The sequence below is a fragment of the Geotrypetes seraphini genome, chromosome 8 (genome assembly GCF_902459505.1).
Source record: "Geotrypetes seraphini chromosome 8, aGeoSer1.1, whole genome shotgun sequence".
Classification (NCBI taxonomy): Eukaryota; Metazoa; Chordata; class Amphibia; order Gymnophiona; family Dermophiidae; genus Geotrypetes; species Geotrypetes seraphini.
This window is the reverse complement of record NC_047091.1, coordinates 43,777,741-43,795,788: the sequence shown is the minus strand read 5'-3', so window position 1 is coordinate 43,795,788 and position 18,048 is coordinate 43,777,741. Positions and strand designations below refer to the sequence as shown.

Sequence of the window (18,048 nt, the reverse complement as noted above, 5' to 3'; positions counted from 1 at the left end):
CCTCTAATTTTTCCGGCTTGGGCAGCAAGTTCGTCATGCTGCTAGTGCCGGGAAAATGAATGAGGTACGGGGGGGGGGGGGGAATGGAAGGGACGCACGCGCGCAGCTGGGGAGGGGTTCCAGTTCTCCGCTCCGCCCCTGGATAGACAATAATTAGAAAGCCCAGATCAAATCCCATCGCGGTTTCTCCACTGCCTCGGGAACAAAAGGATCGTGAACCCTTTAGGGACAGGGAAATATAATATATGTCACCTTGAGCTAAATCCAACTTCACTTCCTCTTTTCTTTCTACACGTGCCCCTGAACTTTCTTACTACCTAATCCTCCATTTTCTTACGTGTCCAGCCCTCTCCTCCCGGAGCTTGTGATTGGGGTACGCACGAACCGCCCCCACCGAGGCCAGGCGTGGGCGGCAGGAGGAGGAGGAGTTGCAAAGAACGGTGGCTTTCTTGGCACTGCCGGCTCACAAGTACCGGTGGATCGAGAGCGATACGAAGCGTAGACTTTTCCTTCCTTCGTAGCATGGATCGAGGTGACACCGTGCCTGAGGAGGCCGTGAAGCGCAGCGCTTCCAACGGCTCCGTGGTGGCCGTGAACGGCTCGTATCCCCCGGGCGGCGACAAGTCGCTCAGCTGCTGCGCGCGCGTCAGCCGTTTCCTGCGCGGGAACCTGCTGGTGCTCTTGACAGTTGCTGGCGTGCTGTGTGGCGTGGCGCTGGGGCTGGCCGTGCGCCCCCTGCCCCTTAGCCAGGCACAGATCATTGCCTTTGGCTTCCCCGGTGAGCTGCTGCTGCGGCTGCTCAAGATGATCATCATCCCGCTGGTTGTGTGCAGCCTGGTGTCGGGCGCCGCCTCCCTGGACCCGTCCGTGCTCGGGCGCCTTGGCGGCTGGGCTATGCTCTTCTTCCTGGTCACCACGCTCATCGCCTCGTCCATCGGGGTGGCGCTGGCTTTCGCTATAAGGCCCGGAGATGGGGCGGGTGATGCCGCCTCCCAGCTGTCCGATCTGTCCGAGGGGGGTATCCCCGAGTCCAAGGAGGTGGTGGATTCTTTTCTCGATCTGTTTAGGTAAAGAGAAAGGAGGGAAATGGCAGCAGGTGACTATTGACCATAGCGCAGGGGTGTCAAAGTCCCTCCTTGAGGGCCGCAATCCAGTCGGGTTTTCAGGATTTCCCCAATGAATATGCATGATATCTATTTGCATGCACTGCTTTCATTGTATGCTAATAGATCTCATGCATATTCATTGGGGAAATCCTGAAAACCCAACTGGATTGCGGCCCTCAAGGAGGGACTTTGACACCCCTGCCATAGTGGAATCGAGCTTTGTCTCGGCTAGGTTTGTTAGGGTGGGATGGGATTCCTCATTGCGTAGATGCTGCCTATAATTCGATGGGGGCGATGTAGAGATTTTTTTTTTTTTAAATCAGACTTAGAATGGGGTGGGGGAACCCCCAGACCTCGCTGCCTGAAGCTCGAAGTGGGTCTTTGTCACTGCGACGACCATCGGAGCCAGCTCCGTGGAGTAGCGAGTGCTTGAGTACTCCCCATATTGAGCAACTCTTGTGTCCAGAGTGGCAGTTTCCACGGGTTTAATATCCCCGATCACTTCGGAAAATCTGGCTCCTAATGCTGAAGACCGATCTATGGGTTATGAACACGACGTCTCTCTCCCCCCATTTCTCTGTGCCGGAGTCCTAACTACCATTATTACAATTTAATTATTTTAAGCGCTGCACTGTGCTTTTAACTCCTAACTCCTCTCACCTTCGGTTCTACATATGTCTTGTCTTTCTGTCCAAAGTTACATTGTAAGCTCTTATGAGAAGGGACCGTCTATTAAATGTCAAAATCTAAGTTGGGAGTGTATAAACGCAGTTTTTAGCCTGAATTTGAAACCCACTATCTTTGTTCAATAGAGAGTACTGGGTTTTTTTCTAACCGCACACTTTCTTACCTTATTTAAATGTTCCCGTTACACATCTTGTCATTTAAATGTGGGAAGGGGTAAAACGCGGACCTCACGGATCTAAAACCGCACGTCCTTAAAAATCCGAGGTCCGCGCCACTTTTAGTCTCTGGCTCTGACAGAGCTCTATGACAATTTTAAATGTGAACTTTAGGATCTTTTCGGAAAGTAAAGTAGTTTGTTTTATCGGAAAAAAGCAGCTGTTTGCAGCCTGGAGTCCGGATTGTGAAGTGTGTGTGTGTGTGTGTGGGGGGGGGGGGGGGGGCAGTAATAATACGAGTTATAAGAATCCCCCTACGCCTGACTTGCTTTATTTTATGTTTCGCCTGAATACTGTACTTACTGAACTAATCTTGGGTTATAAGTTTTCTATCTGGCACGTCCTCTGTAAATTCCCCCCTCCTGTGAGGTTTTCAGACATTTTGTAGGACTTTTCCCCAAGAAATAAAGCAGGCTCCATCGCTGTTCATCTTGCATTTTGCTATAGATGAATAAAATAATTATGGAGTCGTGGTAGGCATGAGAGGATGGCTGCTGGTCCTTTTAGGAGGGCATTTTGGACAGCCAAGAGCAGGCCGGTCCTATCTCTTTAAGAATCTGATGCAACGCCGAGCATATGTTGAGTTTTCTAATTCTGAGAAAGAAGTAACACATGGCGGGTGACGCGCTTTTTCTTTGAGACGATAGTAACGGCTTCCTGCACTCCTTCTCTCTCCCATATGTTCAAAATATTACGCTTTCTATCAATGGATATTTAGTGAGAGACCTGTTTTCATATTCAGCATGCACTCGGGAAGAATTTAACTTTGGCTTGAAACCATTTCTAAATTTGGAAATGTTAAGACTTTTATGGGATTTCCAAAATGAGATCCGATAATTTGTGAGATCATCAAATACTACTTTTGCAGTTAGGTTTTTATCTTCTTTAGTTTGATGACGTAAACAGACTTTTTAAGACTTCTCTTTGACATCTAAGACACTTAATCGGGTTTTGCCTTTCAAAAGACACACTCGAGCATAAATTGGTCTGGAGCCACAACTAAGTTATTTTTCTATGTGTACTTTATATGGCGGTGGAGACTTGGCTTGCTGGGGGGAGGGGAGGGGACATGCTGCTGAAGCATACTGGTCCATCTTTCTCCTTACTACACCATCCTTGGAAGGCCTTTTGCTGAGTCAGGTTATGACTCATTCTGATACAGCAGAAAACTTTTAAGGAGCTGAATCTTGGCCAAAAAATTCAGTTTTTAACCAGGCCTGGTTAATAAGTATAGCTTGCTAAAATAAGCTGTGGTGGTATTAATACAATTTACATTGTGGACAGGTTTAAAAATGGACAGAGGCAGTTTGACTTGATTAGCACTGTTACCCTTTCTAGATGCCTTCAAGGTTTTACAGAATTTAGTTTCATGGTAGACAACCTCCCAACCCCACCCCCCCCACAAAAAAAACATTTGACTCACTGAGTGGTTGATAGATTAAAAGTGTAGAAGGATTTGTGTACAGTTTAAGATCTGGGCAATATTTTTAGGGCAGCTGCAAGTGTATATGTTTCACAGGAGTTATTTTGCAATGCTTTTCTGTCTTACTATATGCTAAACATCAATGCAGTGGTCAAGTGTGCATGTGACATGAAACCTTAAATACCTGTTTTCTAATGCTGGGGATTTAGCATGTAACTTGAAATGGTGTGCAAGTTTAGATTGTTTTTTTGAGATATCACTCCTCATTTCCCATATGTGTCTGGACTGGCTTTAGCTTTGGCATTTTCAGTAGTAATATACTGTATTGCACTTAGTAATTTTTAACATTGGAGCAGTTTAGAGTATTAAGGGATAAAAATATACAGTTTACAGAGCAGCCATACTACAGGGGAAGACATGTAAAAGGCAAGTTACATGTACGGACACTAATGTTTATAAATGTACATGAGAACTGCATGTGCCTCCATTGCCAGGGCAGGCTGGCTTCAAAAGCCACATTTTTGAGATAGATTCATCAGCATATATTGCTGCCGGAAAGAAGCCCCCTCTTTCTGTGAGGGCTCATTCTACTAGAGGCATTGTCATCGGCAATTTCTCTTGGTCTTCCTTGCATACCTTTATGAAGTTTTACAGGATCAATATGGCGGCCAAGCAGGATGCTGCTTTTGGTTCATTTTGGCAGTAGGCTCATGAGTCCCACCCTGACTTTAAGGGATTGCTCTGTTGCTTCCCACTTGTCCAGAAATAGACTGGAATTTTTCATGAACAAAAGATTAGGTCCTTACCTTTGCTAAGTTTAAATAGAAAGAAAAGATAGGTTTACAATTACTTTTGTCCTTCATTTGTCCCACTGTTTCCTCTCCAGCACCACATCCAACATTTCTCCCTTTCATCAATCTCTTCCTCATGCATCTGTACCTCCCACCTCTCCCACAACCATGTCCAATATTTCTCTCTCCCTCTATATGCCCAACATTTCACCGCTTTCATTTCATGTGCACCATCTCTTTCCCTCACTCAATTTACCCATGCCCAACAATTCTGTCTATTCCCTCCCGACCTCAGCATCTCTTTCCCTCACTCACTCCTTTCTTTCTTCCTTCCTTCCATCCTTTGAAGTTTTGCTCACTCCCTACCTGTCCCAACATGCTCCTAGTCTGTCCTTCCCTTTGTTCTGCATCCCAAATTTGTGCCTCCCTCCCTCCTGCGGGTGTTTACCTCCAATGGCTGGCTGCCTCCTCCCAGCCGCATTTCTCTTCGCAAAGCTGTAAGCAGCAGCTCCTGCATGTGATTTGCGGCTGACCTGGAAATCTTTTCTTTGACATCAGACAGAAGCCTTCTGGGTCAGCCATGAGACATGTGCAGGAGCTGCTGCTTGTGGCTTTGTGAAGAGAAGTGCGGCTCGGAGGAGGCAGCCAGCCACTGGAGGTAAAACACCTGCGGGAGGGAGGCACAAATTTGGGACGCAGAATGGAGGGAAAGATGAAGAGGGGCGTGGAGGTGGTGGAGAGGAAAATTGTGACTGAGTTCAAAGAAGCGTGGGATGAACACATAGGATCTAGAATCAGAAAATAATATTAAATATTGAACTAAGGCCAGTACTGGGCAGACTTGCATGGTCTGTATCTGTATATGGCCGTTTGGGGGAGGATGAGTTGGAGAGGGCTTCAATGGCTGGGAGGGTGTAGATGGGCTGAAGTAAGTCTTAACAGAGATTTCGGCAGTTGGAACCCAAGCACAGTACAGGGTAAAGCTTTGGATTCTTGCCCAGAAATAACTAAGAAGAAAAAATTAAAAAAAAATTAAATTGAATAAGGTTGGGCAGACTGGATGGACCATTCGGGTCTTTATCTGCATCTACTATGTTACTAAGTGTTGGAAGAGAGGCGTAGGGTCATGGTTAGACAGGAAGGAAGGAGGAGGGGGGCTCATTGGCACAGGAAGTACGAGTTGGGAACTGCCTGACATTGAATTCTGACATTTATATTTCTATAATGAGCAGCATGGAAGAAAGAACATATATAGTTTTTAAAGGCTGGTATTTTCAAACATCAAATTTTAAAATCAAACATAAATATAGAGGACAATATTTCTACAGTGACCTTAGCTTTTCCTAGTGATGACGGTAGTATTGTAGGTCAGGATTTGTACATACCAGTGGTATATGACAGTAAAGCATACAGGGGTGAGCTTGCATGACCTTCTTGTAAATGATTTTTATTTTTAGTTGTAAGAATTTCCTCCTGTCTTTTCCTGGAGAGCAAATGGTTGGTTGGATACATGTATCTATAATGGAAAAAATTGTTTAAAGCCAGTCTTATGTGCTTTAGTTTTTCCCCCATCACTCATAGGAAATAGTCTTTAAATCATTAACACCCACACTGCTTTTGAGAGCAATTTTTGTCTTTGTTTGGTAATTGGTCACCTCCCCCAAATTCTGTTGTAGAAGCTATCTGACTACTTTTATTTTATTTTATTTATGTATTCAATTTTCTATACCGTTCTCCCAAGGGAGCTCAGAACGGTTTACAGAGTCATCTGCGAGTCAACTGTCTGCGTGGCGTATGGTATATGCTTTCAAGATTTAGGTTTTTTTTTAAAATTATTATTTATATCATTTATATATACCATATACATCTCAAAGAAATTTATATATGTATAATCAGAGACTTTGCCACAATTTTAACAAATAAGAAAATACAATTCAAAATTAAACAATGCACTGGCTCTTAACAGTCCTCATTAGGGAGAGACAATTCACATATCAGAGAGAGCGACTTACTTTGAAAACAAACAAAGAAATAAGAATAATACATGAAATATTGTGGTGTTACTACTTCCATTAATTCAAGGACCACTAAGCAATTCGACAGAAGGGGCAGACATTACTACTCCTTTTCCTTTGAGAAAATATCTTAATTGGGAGGTTTCGTAGAAAATATAAGATGTTTGATCAAAATAGATCATACATTTACATGGGTATCTTAATTGAAATTTAGCTCCCAAAACAATCACAAACTGTTTCATTTCTAGAAACCGTTTTCTCCTGGTTTGTGTTATTTTCGAGACATCCGGAAACATGGAAATATTGCTATCCCAAAAAAATCACTTCTTTCAGCCTAAAAAAGAGCCTAAGGAGTGATTCTTTATCCTGGTGAAAAACAAAAGTAACCAGAAGTGTCGACTTATAACTTCATCCCTAGAGGTTTCCAAGATTCCTGTTATATTCAATGGACTTGGGGAATCAGGTTGCGCCGCGGGGGCTGAAGCTACTTTTTTCTTTGAGATCAGTAGGAAATATATTTTTTGAAGAGGAGGAAGTCCATCTTCCCGGTACTTAAATACTTCTTTCAAAAATCTATAGAATTGTTCCTTAGGTGACATTGTCAGTAATTTAGGAAAGTTTAGGATCCTAAGATTCAATGCTTTTATATAGTTATCAAAGTTCTCAGCTTTCCTTACCAACAATAGTCTATCTTGCATTAAAGAGGATTGTAACCCTTGGACCTTTTGGTCTAGGTGTATAACTATTTCAAGTTTCAAGTTTATTAAAATATTTTTTTGACCGCTTAATCTAATTTCTAAGCGGTTAACATAATAAAATTACATGAAAACAAGTTATACAGTTACATTGAGACTTTTAAATCTTCCTCAGTTTTATCCAGCCTCATTGTCTGAGCTTGTCCCAAGGGAAAGGTTCCAGCACATAGTTTATGGTGAGAGTCTAATGCCGTCCAAATTGACTCTAAGGTAAATTCAGCAGGTCTTACCAAGGGAGGGACTGATGGTATCTGTCCTGGGCCTGCTGAATCTTCTAAGCTCTCCTCTCCTGATTGTGGTGTATTCGCTGTGGCTGTTGGGGAAGCCGGCAAGCCCGATGCCATCGAAGCCAATGTAGATTCTCATCTCTGCAAGGCTTCCGACGTTCCCCACCCTCACAGCTGCAGGTGAGGGGTAGGTCCAGTGGGGCTTAGCGAAGCTTCGCTACTGAATGCCAACGTCTCTCTCGCGTTCGGCAGAGCCAGTTTGCCCCCTGGGGAAGATGTTAGAAAGCTAGTAATCGTCCCTTGCCGAAGTAGGGTAGATTATCCCAGGACAAGCAGGCAGGTATTCTCACATATGGGTGACGTCATCGACGGAGCCCAGATGCGGACGCCTCACAAGCAGACTTGCTTGAAGAAACTCAAAGTTTCGAGTCGCCCGCATCGTGCATGCGCGAGTGCCTTCCCACCCAGCTTAGGGCGCTTCTCCTCAGTTCTCAGTTTTCCGCGGAGCCGAGAAGTCCGTCTTTGACTCTCTGCGTTAACTTTGTTACTTGTGCCTTCTCTGAACTGTGGTTTGTAACTTTTTTCCTCACGAATCGCTGTTCTTCTTTTATTTATCTTATTTTGAGTTTTAAAAAAAAATAAAAATTTTTTTTTCCTCTTCCGTCCATTTTTCGGGACAGGCCGCTCGGCCGCAGCCCAAGGGCTTCGATCTTGCGGCGGCTATTTTCACTTCTATGTCCCGGCCTGTCACTGGCTTCAAGAAGTGTAGCAAGTGCCAGTGCGCGATCTCTCTTACGGACGCTCACCGTTGCTGCCTCTAGTGCCTTGGGCCGAAATATCATCCTAGGTCGTGCCTGCGCTGTGCTATGCTTCAGCCTCAAGCTTTCAATCGTCGTTGTCTTTTGGTGGACAAGCTCTTCGAGATGGAATCTTCTACTGATCCCTTGACTTCAAAGGCGGCCTCGACTTCTACCGAGGTTCCTTCTGCTTCTACTGCTTCCACCTCAAGCCTCATCAGACCTTTGTTGTTTGCAGCGGTTCTTTCTTTGATGACATCTGCTGTATCTTCCCCTGTTTCCTCATGTCGGATAGCTCAGCAGCCTGTTCCAGCGGTAGTAATTAAAGTGCCTAAGACTTCCAAGTCGAAACACACTCACACTACCTCGAAGGAACCTCCAGCCAAGGCAGGTGGTCCGGTTTCAGATGCAGATCCATCCTTGCCGGCTTCTTTCCAGACCATGTTGGAGAAGCAATTCATTCAGTTCCTTACTAATGTGGGACCGAAGCTTCTTCCTCTCATCCAGCTTGGGCATTCAGCAGTCTCTTGCGAGGTCGAGCCACTTCCACTGCCTCAGGCTGACCTTATACACTCTTTGCAGGGAGCAGAGTCTCTGAGAGTGTCTGGTCTGGCGTCAGTGCACATATAGCTAGGAGCAGATTCTTTGCAAGTGCCTCGGAAGGAATCTTCACACTCTATACAAGGAGCAGAGTCTTTGGGAGTGCATCGAGGTTCCTCCACTAAGCCTCTGGAGCTTCAATCTACAACCTCCTTATAATCACCCTCCTCTAAAGAAACAGCAGCCTCAGAAACAACAGAAACCTTAACCTTCTACTGCACCTAAGGCTACTCAGCCTTTTTGACTGTTTACAACAGAGCATAACCTCCACCGTTCTGACTCTGTCTCATTTTCCTCCTATAGGAGGTCGTCTCCATCATTTTTACCACCGATGGACGATACTTACATCCGTCCTCTGGGTACTTTCCATCATCAGGGAAGGATACTCTCTTCATTTCTCTCAGATTTCACCAGAGCTTCCTCCAAGAGAGCTCTAAGGAATCATGGTCTTCCAATCCTTCCCAGACCGCCCTTCTTCTTCAGGAAGCTCAAGCTCTGCTCGTCTCCGTGCCATCGAACCAGTTCCCTTGGAGCAGCAGAACAGGGGATTTTACTCCCGTTACTTCCTTGTTCCGAAGAAAACGGGCGATCTGCGACCCATTCTGGATCTCAGTGCTCTCAACAAATTTCTAGTCAAAGAAAAGTTTTGAATGTTGTCCCTGGCATCCCTTTATCCCCTTCTCGAGCAGAACAACTGGTTATGCTCTCTGGATCTCAAGGAGGCCTACACTCGTATCCCCATTCATCCCGCCTCCCGTCAGTACCTCAGATTTCGGGTGGGGAATCTGCATTTTCAATACAGAGTACTACCCTTCGGCCTGGCCTCGTCTCCCAGAGTGTTCACTAAGTGCCTGGTAGTAGTAGCAGCTCTAAGGAATCAAGGTCTTCAGGTATTTCCCTACCTAGACGACTGGCTCAACAAAGATTCCACATCTCAAGGGGTTATTGTAGCGACCCAAAGGACTACCTGGTTCCTACAAAGTCTGGGATTCGAAATCAACTTTCCCAAATCTCAACTTCAGCCCTCACAGAATCTACAGTTATTGGAGCTGTTCTGGACACTGTTCAACTCAGAGCATTCCTTCCACAACAACATCTGGAAGCTCTTCAACTCTGTCATACAGTGTCTTCCCGCTCTTCCATCTCAGCGAGACACATTGGTACTTCTGGGTCACATGGCTTCCACAGTACATGTGACTCCTTTTGCTAGACTTCACTTCAGAATTCCTCAGTGGACCCTGGCATCTCAATGGACGCAAGTTTGTGACCCTCCTTCGCAACACATCTCAGTCACTCCTTCATTGAAGAAGTCTCGCTGTTGGTGGATGCTCTCTTCCAATCTTTCCAGAGGCTTGCTTTTTCAAACACCCCTCCCATGAGAAGGTCCTCACGACAGACTCTTTGACCTACGCTTGGGGCGCTCATCTCGATGGTCTCCGTACTCAAGGCCTCTGGACCAGTATGGATCGTCGGTGTCATATCAATCTGTTGGAACTCAGAACGATCCTCAAAGCTCTCAATGCTTTTCAACATCTGCTTCACGACCAAGTAGTCCTCATCCGGACGGACAACCAAGTCGCCATGTATTATGTGAACAAACAAGGAGGGATGGGATCTGCCTCCCTTTGTCAAGAAGCTCTAAAGGTTTGGGACTGGGCAATCCGCCACAACACCTTCCTCAAAGCTGTCTTCATTCAAGGGGCGAAGAATTGCTTGGTGGACAACTTGAGTTGTCTCCTGCAGCCTCATGAATGAACACTCCATTCCGTCCCTCTTCATCACATTTTTTCACTGTGGGGAACACCTCAGATAGACCTCTTTGCAGCTCCCCACAACTACAAACTGCCTCAATTCTGCTTCAGGATATACTCTCCTCATTGCCTTGATGCTTTTCTTCTGGAATGGTCGAATCTTTTCCTCTACGCATTCCCTCCATTCCCTCTCATTCTCAAGACTCTGGTCAAGTTGAAGAATGATCATGCCACCATGATTCTAATTGCTCCTCGGTGGCCGAGACAACCTTGGTACTCCCTTCTACTTCAACTCAGCAGCAGGGAGCCATACCTTCTACCAGTTTTTCCTTCTCTGCTTACACAGAGTCAAGGATCTCTGCTTCATCCCAACCTGCAGTCTCTACACCTAACAGCTTGGTACCTCAAAACATAACCCCTCTTCAGTTTTCTCAATCTGTAAGAGATGTTTTAGAAGTCTCTAGGAAGCCTACCACTAGACAATGCTATCACCAAAAATGGACTTGATTTTCTACATGGTGTTTTTCTCATCATGAGGAGCCTTAGCATTCCTCCTTATCTTCTGTTTTGGACTACCTTTTGCACTTATCCAATTCTGGCCTCAAATCTACATCTATCCGAGTCCATCTCAGTGCAATTGCTGCTTTCCATCAGCCTATTGAAGGGAAACCCCTCTCTGCTCATCCAGTGGTTTCCAGATTCATGAAAGGACTTTTCAATGTCAAACCTCCTCTCAAACCGCCTCCTGTGGTTTGGGACCTCAATGTTGTCCTTTCTCAACTCATGAAGCCTCCATTTGAACCAATTGATAAGGCTCATCTGAAGTATCTCACTTGGAAAGTGGTGTTTCTCATAGCCCTCACTTCTGCTCGACGAGCCAGTGTTCCATTATGACAAAGTGGTTCTTCGTACTCATCCTAAATTCCTCCCTAAAGTGGTCTCGGAATTTCATCTCAACCAATCCATTGTTCTTCCAGTGCTTTTTCCAAAGCCTCATTCTCATCCTGGAGAAGTTGCTCTTCATACTCTGGAACGTGCTTTGGCCTTCTATTTAGAATGCACAGAACTGCAACCCAACTTTTTGTCTCCTTCGATCCCAATAAGTTGGGTCATCCTATTTCTAAGCGTACCATCTCCAACTGGATGGCGGCTTGTATTTCATTCTGCTATGCCCAGGCTGGATTACCCCTTCACAGTAAAGTCTCAGCCCGTAAGGTTAGAGCTCCCTCGCTCCAATATCCACAAAAACCATCTTCTACCTCCGAAAGGCTCCTTGGTATCTACCGCTCCATAGAAAGCTGAAACAGAAATGTCGCACTTTGGAGCGCAAATGGGAAAAATCTAAATCCCCCTCAGATAGATAGACCTGGAGGGTCAATATTAAACGTTACAATTCATTACTAAAAAAAGCCAGGAAGAACTTCTTCGGAGATAAAATCTCCAGATCCAACAACCAGATCAGTACGTTGTTTAACATTTGGTGCTCCTTAACTACAAAAAAGGACCCATCCTTGCTCCCCTCGTCGCTATCAGCAGATGCCCTTGCAAAATTCTTCAATGAAAAGGTTACCACCCTAAGATGCTCCTTCCCGCCTACAGTCTCCTACAACTCCCAAATCTCTACTGCGCTCAACTCTTCCTTACCTGTCTCCAATCCCATTCCAGCCGACAGATCCTGGACCGTTTTTGAGCTTGTTTCCGAATTGCAAGTCTCCAAACTCTGCCTCAAACTAAAATCTTGCAAGTGTACCTTGGACCCTTTCCCCTCCTACCTATTCGAGAATATCTCTACACAGGCCATCGCTTCCCTCACCAAACTTATAAACGCTGCTCTAACATCGGGCCTTTTCTCCTCCGAAATGGGACATATTGCACTAACCCCTCTACTGAAAAAGACCGACCTTGATCCCTCTATTCCCTCCAATTATCGTCCAATAGCAAACATCCCTCTCCTAACCAAGATGTTAGAATCCATCATATCCACTCAACTCTCATCCTACCTAGAAAGATTTTCTATTCTCCTACCCTACCAATTCAGCTTCAGACCCAACTTCAGCACCGAATCCCTATTAGCCTCACTAATTTCTAAGGTACAACAACTTCATTCTCGCAACAAATTCGCTGTACTTCTACAATTCGACCTCTCCGCATCTTTCGACGTCGTCCATCATGATATCTTAATCTTCCAACTCTCTGAAATAGGCATAAGTTCCACAGTCCTAGACTGGTTCTTGAAATTCCTACGTTTACGCTCCTACACCGTTAACATAAACGGTACCTCATCCCCTCCCTGCAAGCCAATATGTGGAGTCCCGCAAGGCTCACCCCTCTCTCCTATCCTTTTCAATATTTACATGTCCTCTCTGAAACGTCTTCACCTATCCCCCCTGGAAACTCTACACCTATGCCGACGATATCCTCATCCTCCTCGAGACCGACTCGAACCTCACTAATCTCGCTGAGAACATATCCGCATGTATAATGAATCTCCATTCCTGGGCACATTCTGTACAAATGAAATTGAATGAGTCTAAAACAAAATTACTTTGGCTCGGCCCAATATTAGATCATTTACCCATCTCCAACCCATTATATTCCGGCTCCACTCTTCAGCTTGAGTTTTCAAGCAAAGTCCTTGGCATCATCATAGACTCCTCTCTCTCCTTCAATGACCACCTCAACTTCTTGGTAAAAAAATGCTTCTTTAGTCTTCATATGTTGAGGAAAGTGAGATCGTACTTTCATCATTCTCACTTCATCGTCCTTGTTCAATCCACCATCCTCTCTAGACTGGATTATTGCAACTCCATCTATTTAAGCCTAACCTAAAAAAAAAAACTCCATAGACTTCAGCTAATCCAGAACGCCGCGGCCAAGCTTATTTTCGCAAAAGGCAAGTACGACCACGTCTCCCCACTCCTGTCCAAACTTCACTGGCTCCCAGTTCACTCCAGAGTCCTCTTTAAATGTGCATGTTTAGCCTTCAAGATCCTACATGGCATCCTCCCTCCCGTTATCCCACTCTTCTGGAATTCCTCTAACCCTAATTCCACTAGATCCTCCCAAAAACTGAAACTATCATTCCCCTCTACAAAAGGTATATCCCGCGTAGGAAAACTAGGAACATCCCTCCCCTTTAGAACCACAGAACTCTGGAATAACCTCACATCCCCGCTCAGAGTTTCAAGTTCCCTCCAATCCTTCCGCAAACACCTGAAAATTTGGCTCTTTTCAAAAATCTAACACTTTCCGCTTTTTGGTTCCCTGTCCCTCTTTAATCTTCCTAGCTCCTTTCCTATAACCCTTCATTGTAGCTCCTTTTCAACCTAACCCTGTAAACCGTGCCGAGCTCTACGCTTGTGGAGATGGCGCGGTATACAAACCTAAGGTTTAGTTTAGTTTAGCTATGGCAGCTTCAGTAGCTTTCCTCAGATCTACACCTATTGAAGAAATTTGTAGAGTTTCTCGGTCCTCGGTTCATACCTTCACTTCTCACTATTGTCTGGATACTTTCTCCAGATGGGATGGACAGTTTGGCCAAACAGTATTACAAAATTTATTCTCATAAATTGCCAACACTCCCACCATCCCATTCTGGTTAGCTTGGAGGTCACCCATATGTGAGAATACTTGCCTGCATGTCCTGGGATAAAGCACAGTTACTTACCGTAACAGGTGTTATCCAGGGACAGCAGGCAGCTATTCTCACAACCCACCCACCTCCCCTGGTTGGCTTCTCTGCTAGCTATCAGAACTGAGGAGACGCGCCCTATGCTGGGCGGGAAGGCACTCGCACAAACGTGGTGTGGGCAACTCAAAACTTAAGAGTTTCTTCAAGCAAGTCTGCTTGTGAGGCGTCCGTATCCGGGCTCCGTCGATGATGTCACCCATATGAGAGAATAGCTGTCTGCTGTCCCTGGATAACACCTGTTATGGTAAGTAATTGTGCTTTCGGGCTGCCGGACTGAAATAGCCACTCTATCCCTTCTTTTAGGCATTTCGAGTAGGTCGGCAAAAAAGTAAGTGCAGGAGTGATTTTCACAGCGTCCTCACTACAGCGCCATGTTGTCCCTTCCTCAAGATTTAGTTTTTACTACAGCTACTGGGACAAGCAGACAGTATATTCTCGCATATTGGCGATGTTCATGGAGCCCAGCAAGGACATGTACCAAAGTGTGCTGTCACTTTAAAACTTTAGCACTGTCCTTCCCTCGTGCATGGGCTTTCCCTCCCGCCGTCATCTCGTGGGACTTTAGTTCTTTGTTTTCTGCGGAGCGAAGAAACAGTGTTTTTTTCAAACACTCCTGTGTTCCTATGTGTAGTAATTTTTTTTCTCGTCAAGTGCTTTCCCATACCATTTTTCTTATATTTTTTATTTTCATATACTGTATTTTATTTCATTTCCTCTTCATTTTTATGATTTTTTTTTTTTTGGGGGGGGGTGGCCTTCGGCCGCCTTCCTGCCTCCGTGGAAACCGGGAATATCCGTCTCTTTTTCAGGAACTTTTCTATTCAACCTCCCTTACAATTCAGCCCTTTGGTATAGCGATGGCGGTCTTCCCATCAATGTCCCTGGCGTCCAATGGATTTAAGAAGTGCTGTAGATGTAACAGGACCATCTCAAGTTCAGATCCTTGAAATTGGTGTGTGCAATTTCCTCTTCATTTTCATGATTTCATTTTATTTTTTGGGGCTTTCGACCGCCTTCCTGTCTCCATAGAGGCTGGGAACATCCATCTCTTTTTCAGGAACATTTCTACTCAACCTCCCTTACAATGCAGCCCTTTAGTATAATGATGGTGGTCTTCCCTGGTGTCCAATGGATTTAAGAAGTGTTCTAGATGTAACAGGACAATCTCAAGTTCAGATCCTTGAAACTGGTGTGTGCAGTGTTTTGGTTCTGGGCATCAGGACATTATCTCTATGCTTGCATGCAAAAAGGGGGCTCTAAAGCTTGCAAAATTCAATTTGAGACGCTATTTGGGTCCACGTCCACCATATTTACAGACCTATTACCAGCCCAGGCTTCTCCATCAACATCGACCCCGGCGTCACTCAGCCTCCAGCAGTATCCAGAGGACGCTTCAGCTCTTCCTTGGAGGACCTCTGGAAAAAGACAGAAGATATAATGGTTACTGCAGATGGGCAGACTAAATGGGCCATTTGGCCTTTATCTGCCATCATGTTTCTCCATTTCTTAGTGTTGATGAACTTCCACATCCTCACCGTTTGATGCCTCTGAAGCGTCAATGGTCAGAATGCTTTCTCCTACTAGGTGTCCTAAGTCCTCGACACCTAGAAGTTAGCCTGAGCTGACAGTACCTTTGACCACATTGATACCAGCACCATCCCTGCAGGACCAGGTTAAGGTCTTACTTCAGCAGGAGCTGGCATCTTTACTTCAGGCAAAAGCACTACTACCGTTGATGCAGCACAGTATTTCTGAACTTCTTCAAACCAAGTACCCCCTAAGTCTCTAATAAATATGAACTGAGTACCCCCGGCCAAGCTCTGCCCCTACTTAATCTCACCCCCATAATAATAGTACTAATTGTAATGCAATTTCTTCCATCCATTTTTCAAATACACACAATATAATCTTAATACATAATTTCAACTACAAATTAACCCTCCGCCCCCCCTCCCCCCCACAAAGCACACTGTATGCAGAGAAAATGTTAATTATCATTTATATTTAGGGGTTTGTTTTTTTTCCAAAGAGGTCAAGGTAGATAGATGACTTTAAAATATGCAATGTCACCTCAGTAACAACTATAGAAAAATAGACAAATATAGTGCTAAGATATAGACAACTGGTATAAATTCTCAAAACTGACACATTTCGATCACTAAATTGAAAATAAAATCATTTTTCCTACCTTTACTGTCTGGTGATTCATGAGTCTCTGGTTGCACTTCTTTCTGACTGTGCATCCAATATTTCTTTCTTTCTGCCTCCAGACCTCATTCCATTCCCAACCAACATCTCTCTCTGTCCCTCTATGAGTCCAACTTTTCTTCCTCTCTCCTCTGCCCCCATTGGCAATATGTCTTCCTCTCTCTGATATTCCGTCCCCTGCTGAAAAGAGAGAGTGAGATCTAGGGTGCATCTCTCCCGCTCCCTCTATTGCCACATGCAACATTTCTCCTTCCTTTCCTCCAGTCCATCTCTTTCTGCCTCCTGCACACTTCCTCTCCTCCAGTCCTCTTCCCTCCCCCAACCAACATATCTTTCTCTCCCTCCATGAGTTCATGAGTTTACTCTCTGCCCTCTCCCCCTTCCCATGAATGTGTCATTTTCCTTCCCTCCTTTCTTCTCTCTCCCTCTCCAACTTTTCTTAAAGACGTTTGAGAAGAGACTGGGAGCCCTGAATATATACACCCTAGAGCAGGGGTGTCCAACCTTTTGGCTTGTTTCTGGGGCCGCACAAACGCGCAAATGCTGCAGCAAGACAGAGGAGGGAGCCGGCAAGACGGTAAACACCCGGGGGCAGCAGAGGAAAACACTGTATCGCCCTCGACCAGGGCCACACAAAATACTTCACGGGGCCACAGGTTGGACACCCCTGCCCTAGAGGAAAGGAGGGACAGGGAAGATATGATTCAGACAATCAAACACTTAAAATGTATTAACGTAGAACAAAATATTTTCCAGAGAAAGGAAAATGTTAAAACCAGAGGACATAATTTGAGGTTGAGGGGTGGTAGACTTAACAGCAATGTAAGGAAATTCTTCTTTATGGAGAGAGTGATGGATGCCTGGAATGCGCACCCGAGGGAGGTGGTGGAGAGGAAAACAGCGACAGAGTTCAAAAAAGCGTGGGATGAACACCGAGGATCTTGCACGGTCTATGTCCATATATGACCGTTTAGTTGAGGATGGGCTGGGGAGGGCTTCAATGGCTGGGATGGTTTGGTTGGGCTGGAGAGAGCTTGATGGAGACTTCAGTAGATGGAACCTAAGCATAGTACATGGCAGAGCTTTAGGATCTGGCCCAGCAATAGCTAAGAAATAGGAAGATTTAAATTAAGTCAGTAATTTAAAGAGTGGGTATGGTTGGGCAGACTGGATGGACCATTCGGGTGTTTATCTGCCGTCATCTACTATGTTACCCCCGTTTGATCATCTCTCCCACCCCCTCTACTGTCACATCCAACATTTCTCCCTCTCTCATTCCCCGGATCATGTGCAGCATTTTTCACCACTCCCCACCAGCCCCATGCCCATTTCTCCTACTATCACCCCTCTCCAGCACAATGCCACATCTCTCTTGCCATCACCATGTCTAACATTCCTCCCCCTTGCAATCCTCTTCAATCTGTGGGGCCGTTGGACGATGGGGATAGGAAGGGAGTGATTAAGGAGGATAAACAGGTAGCTGAGAGGTTGAACACGTTCTTCTCGTCGGTTTTCACGAGAGAAGACACATCTAATATACCGGACTCAGAGGAACTCATGAGCGGGGAACAGGCTGAAAAATTGGAACACATAGAGGTAAGTAAGGAGGATGTCCTCAAACAGATAGACAGGTTAAAATGCGGCAAATCGCCGGGCCCGGACGGGATCCACCCAAGGGTTCTGAAGGAACTAAGACAAGAAATAGCGGGCACAATCCAGCATGTTTGCAACCTATCCTTGAAAACTGGAGAGGTACCAGAGGACTGGAAATTGGCGAATGTC

The 18,048-nt window shown here is 45.3% G+C and overlaps 1 protein-coding gene across 1 annotated transcript in view; it reads left to right on the top strand.

Moving 5' to 3' along the window:
• Nucleotides 1–207: 207 nt before the first annotated feature.
• The window catches only part of SLC1A5 (solute carrier family 1 member 5), an 88,719-nt gene continuing 70,878 nt past the window's right edge, over nt 208–18,048 (top strand). The window contains exon 1 of the mRNA XM_033956154.1: nt 208–1,067. Coding sequence (XP_033812045.1) covers nt 523–1,067 — 545 coding nt within the window. The 5' untranslated portion in view covers nt 208–522. The remainder of the gene's footprint in view (nt 1,068–18,048) is intronic.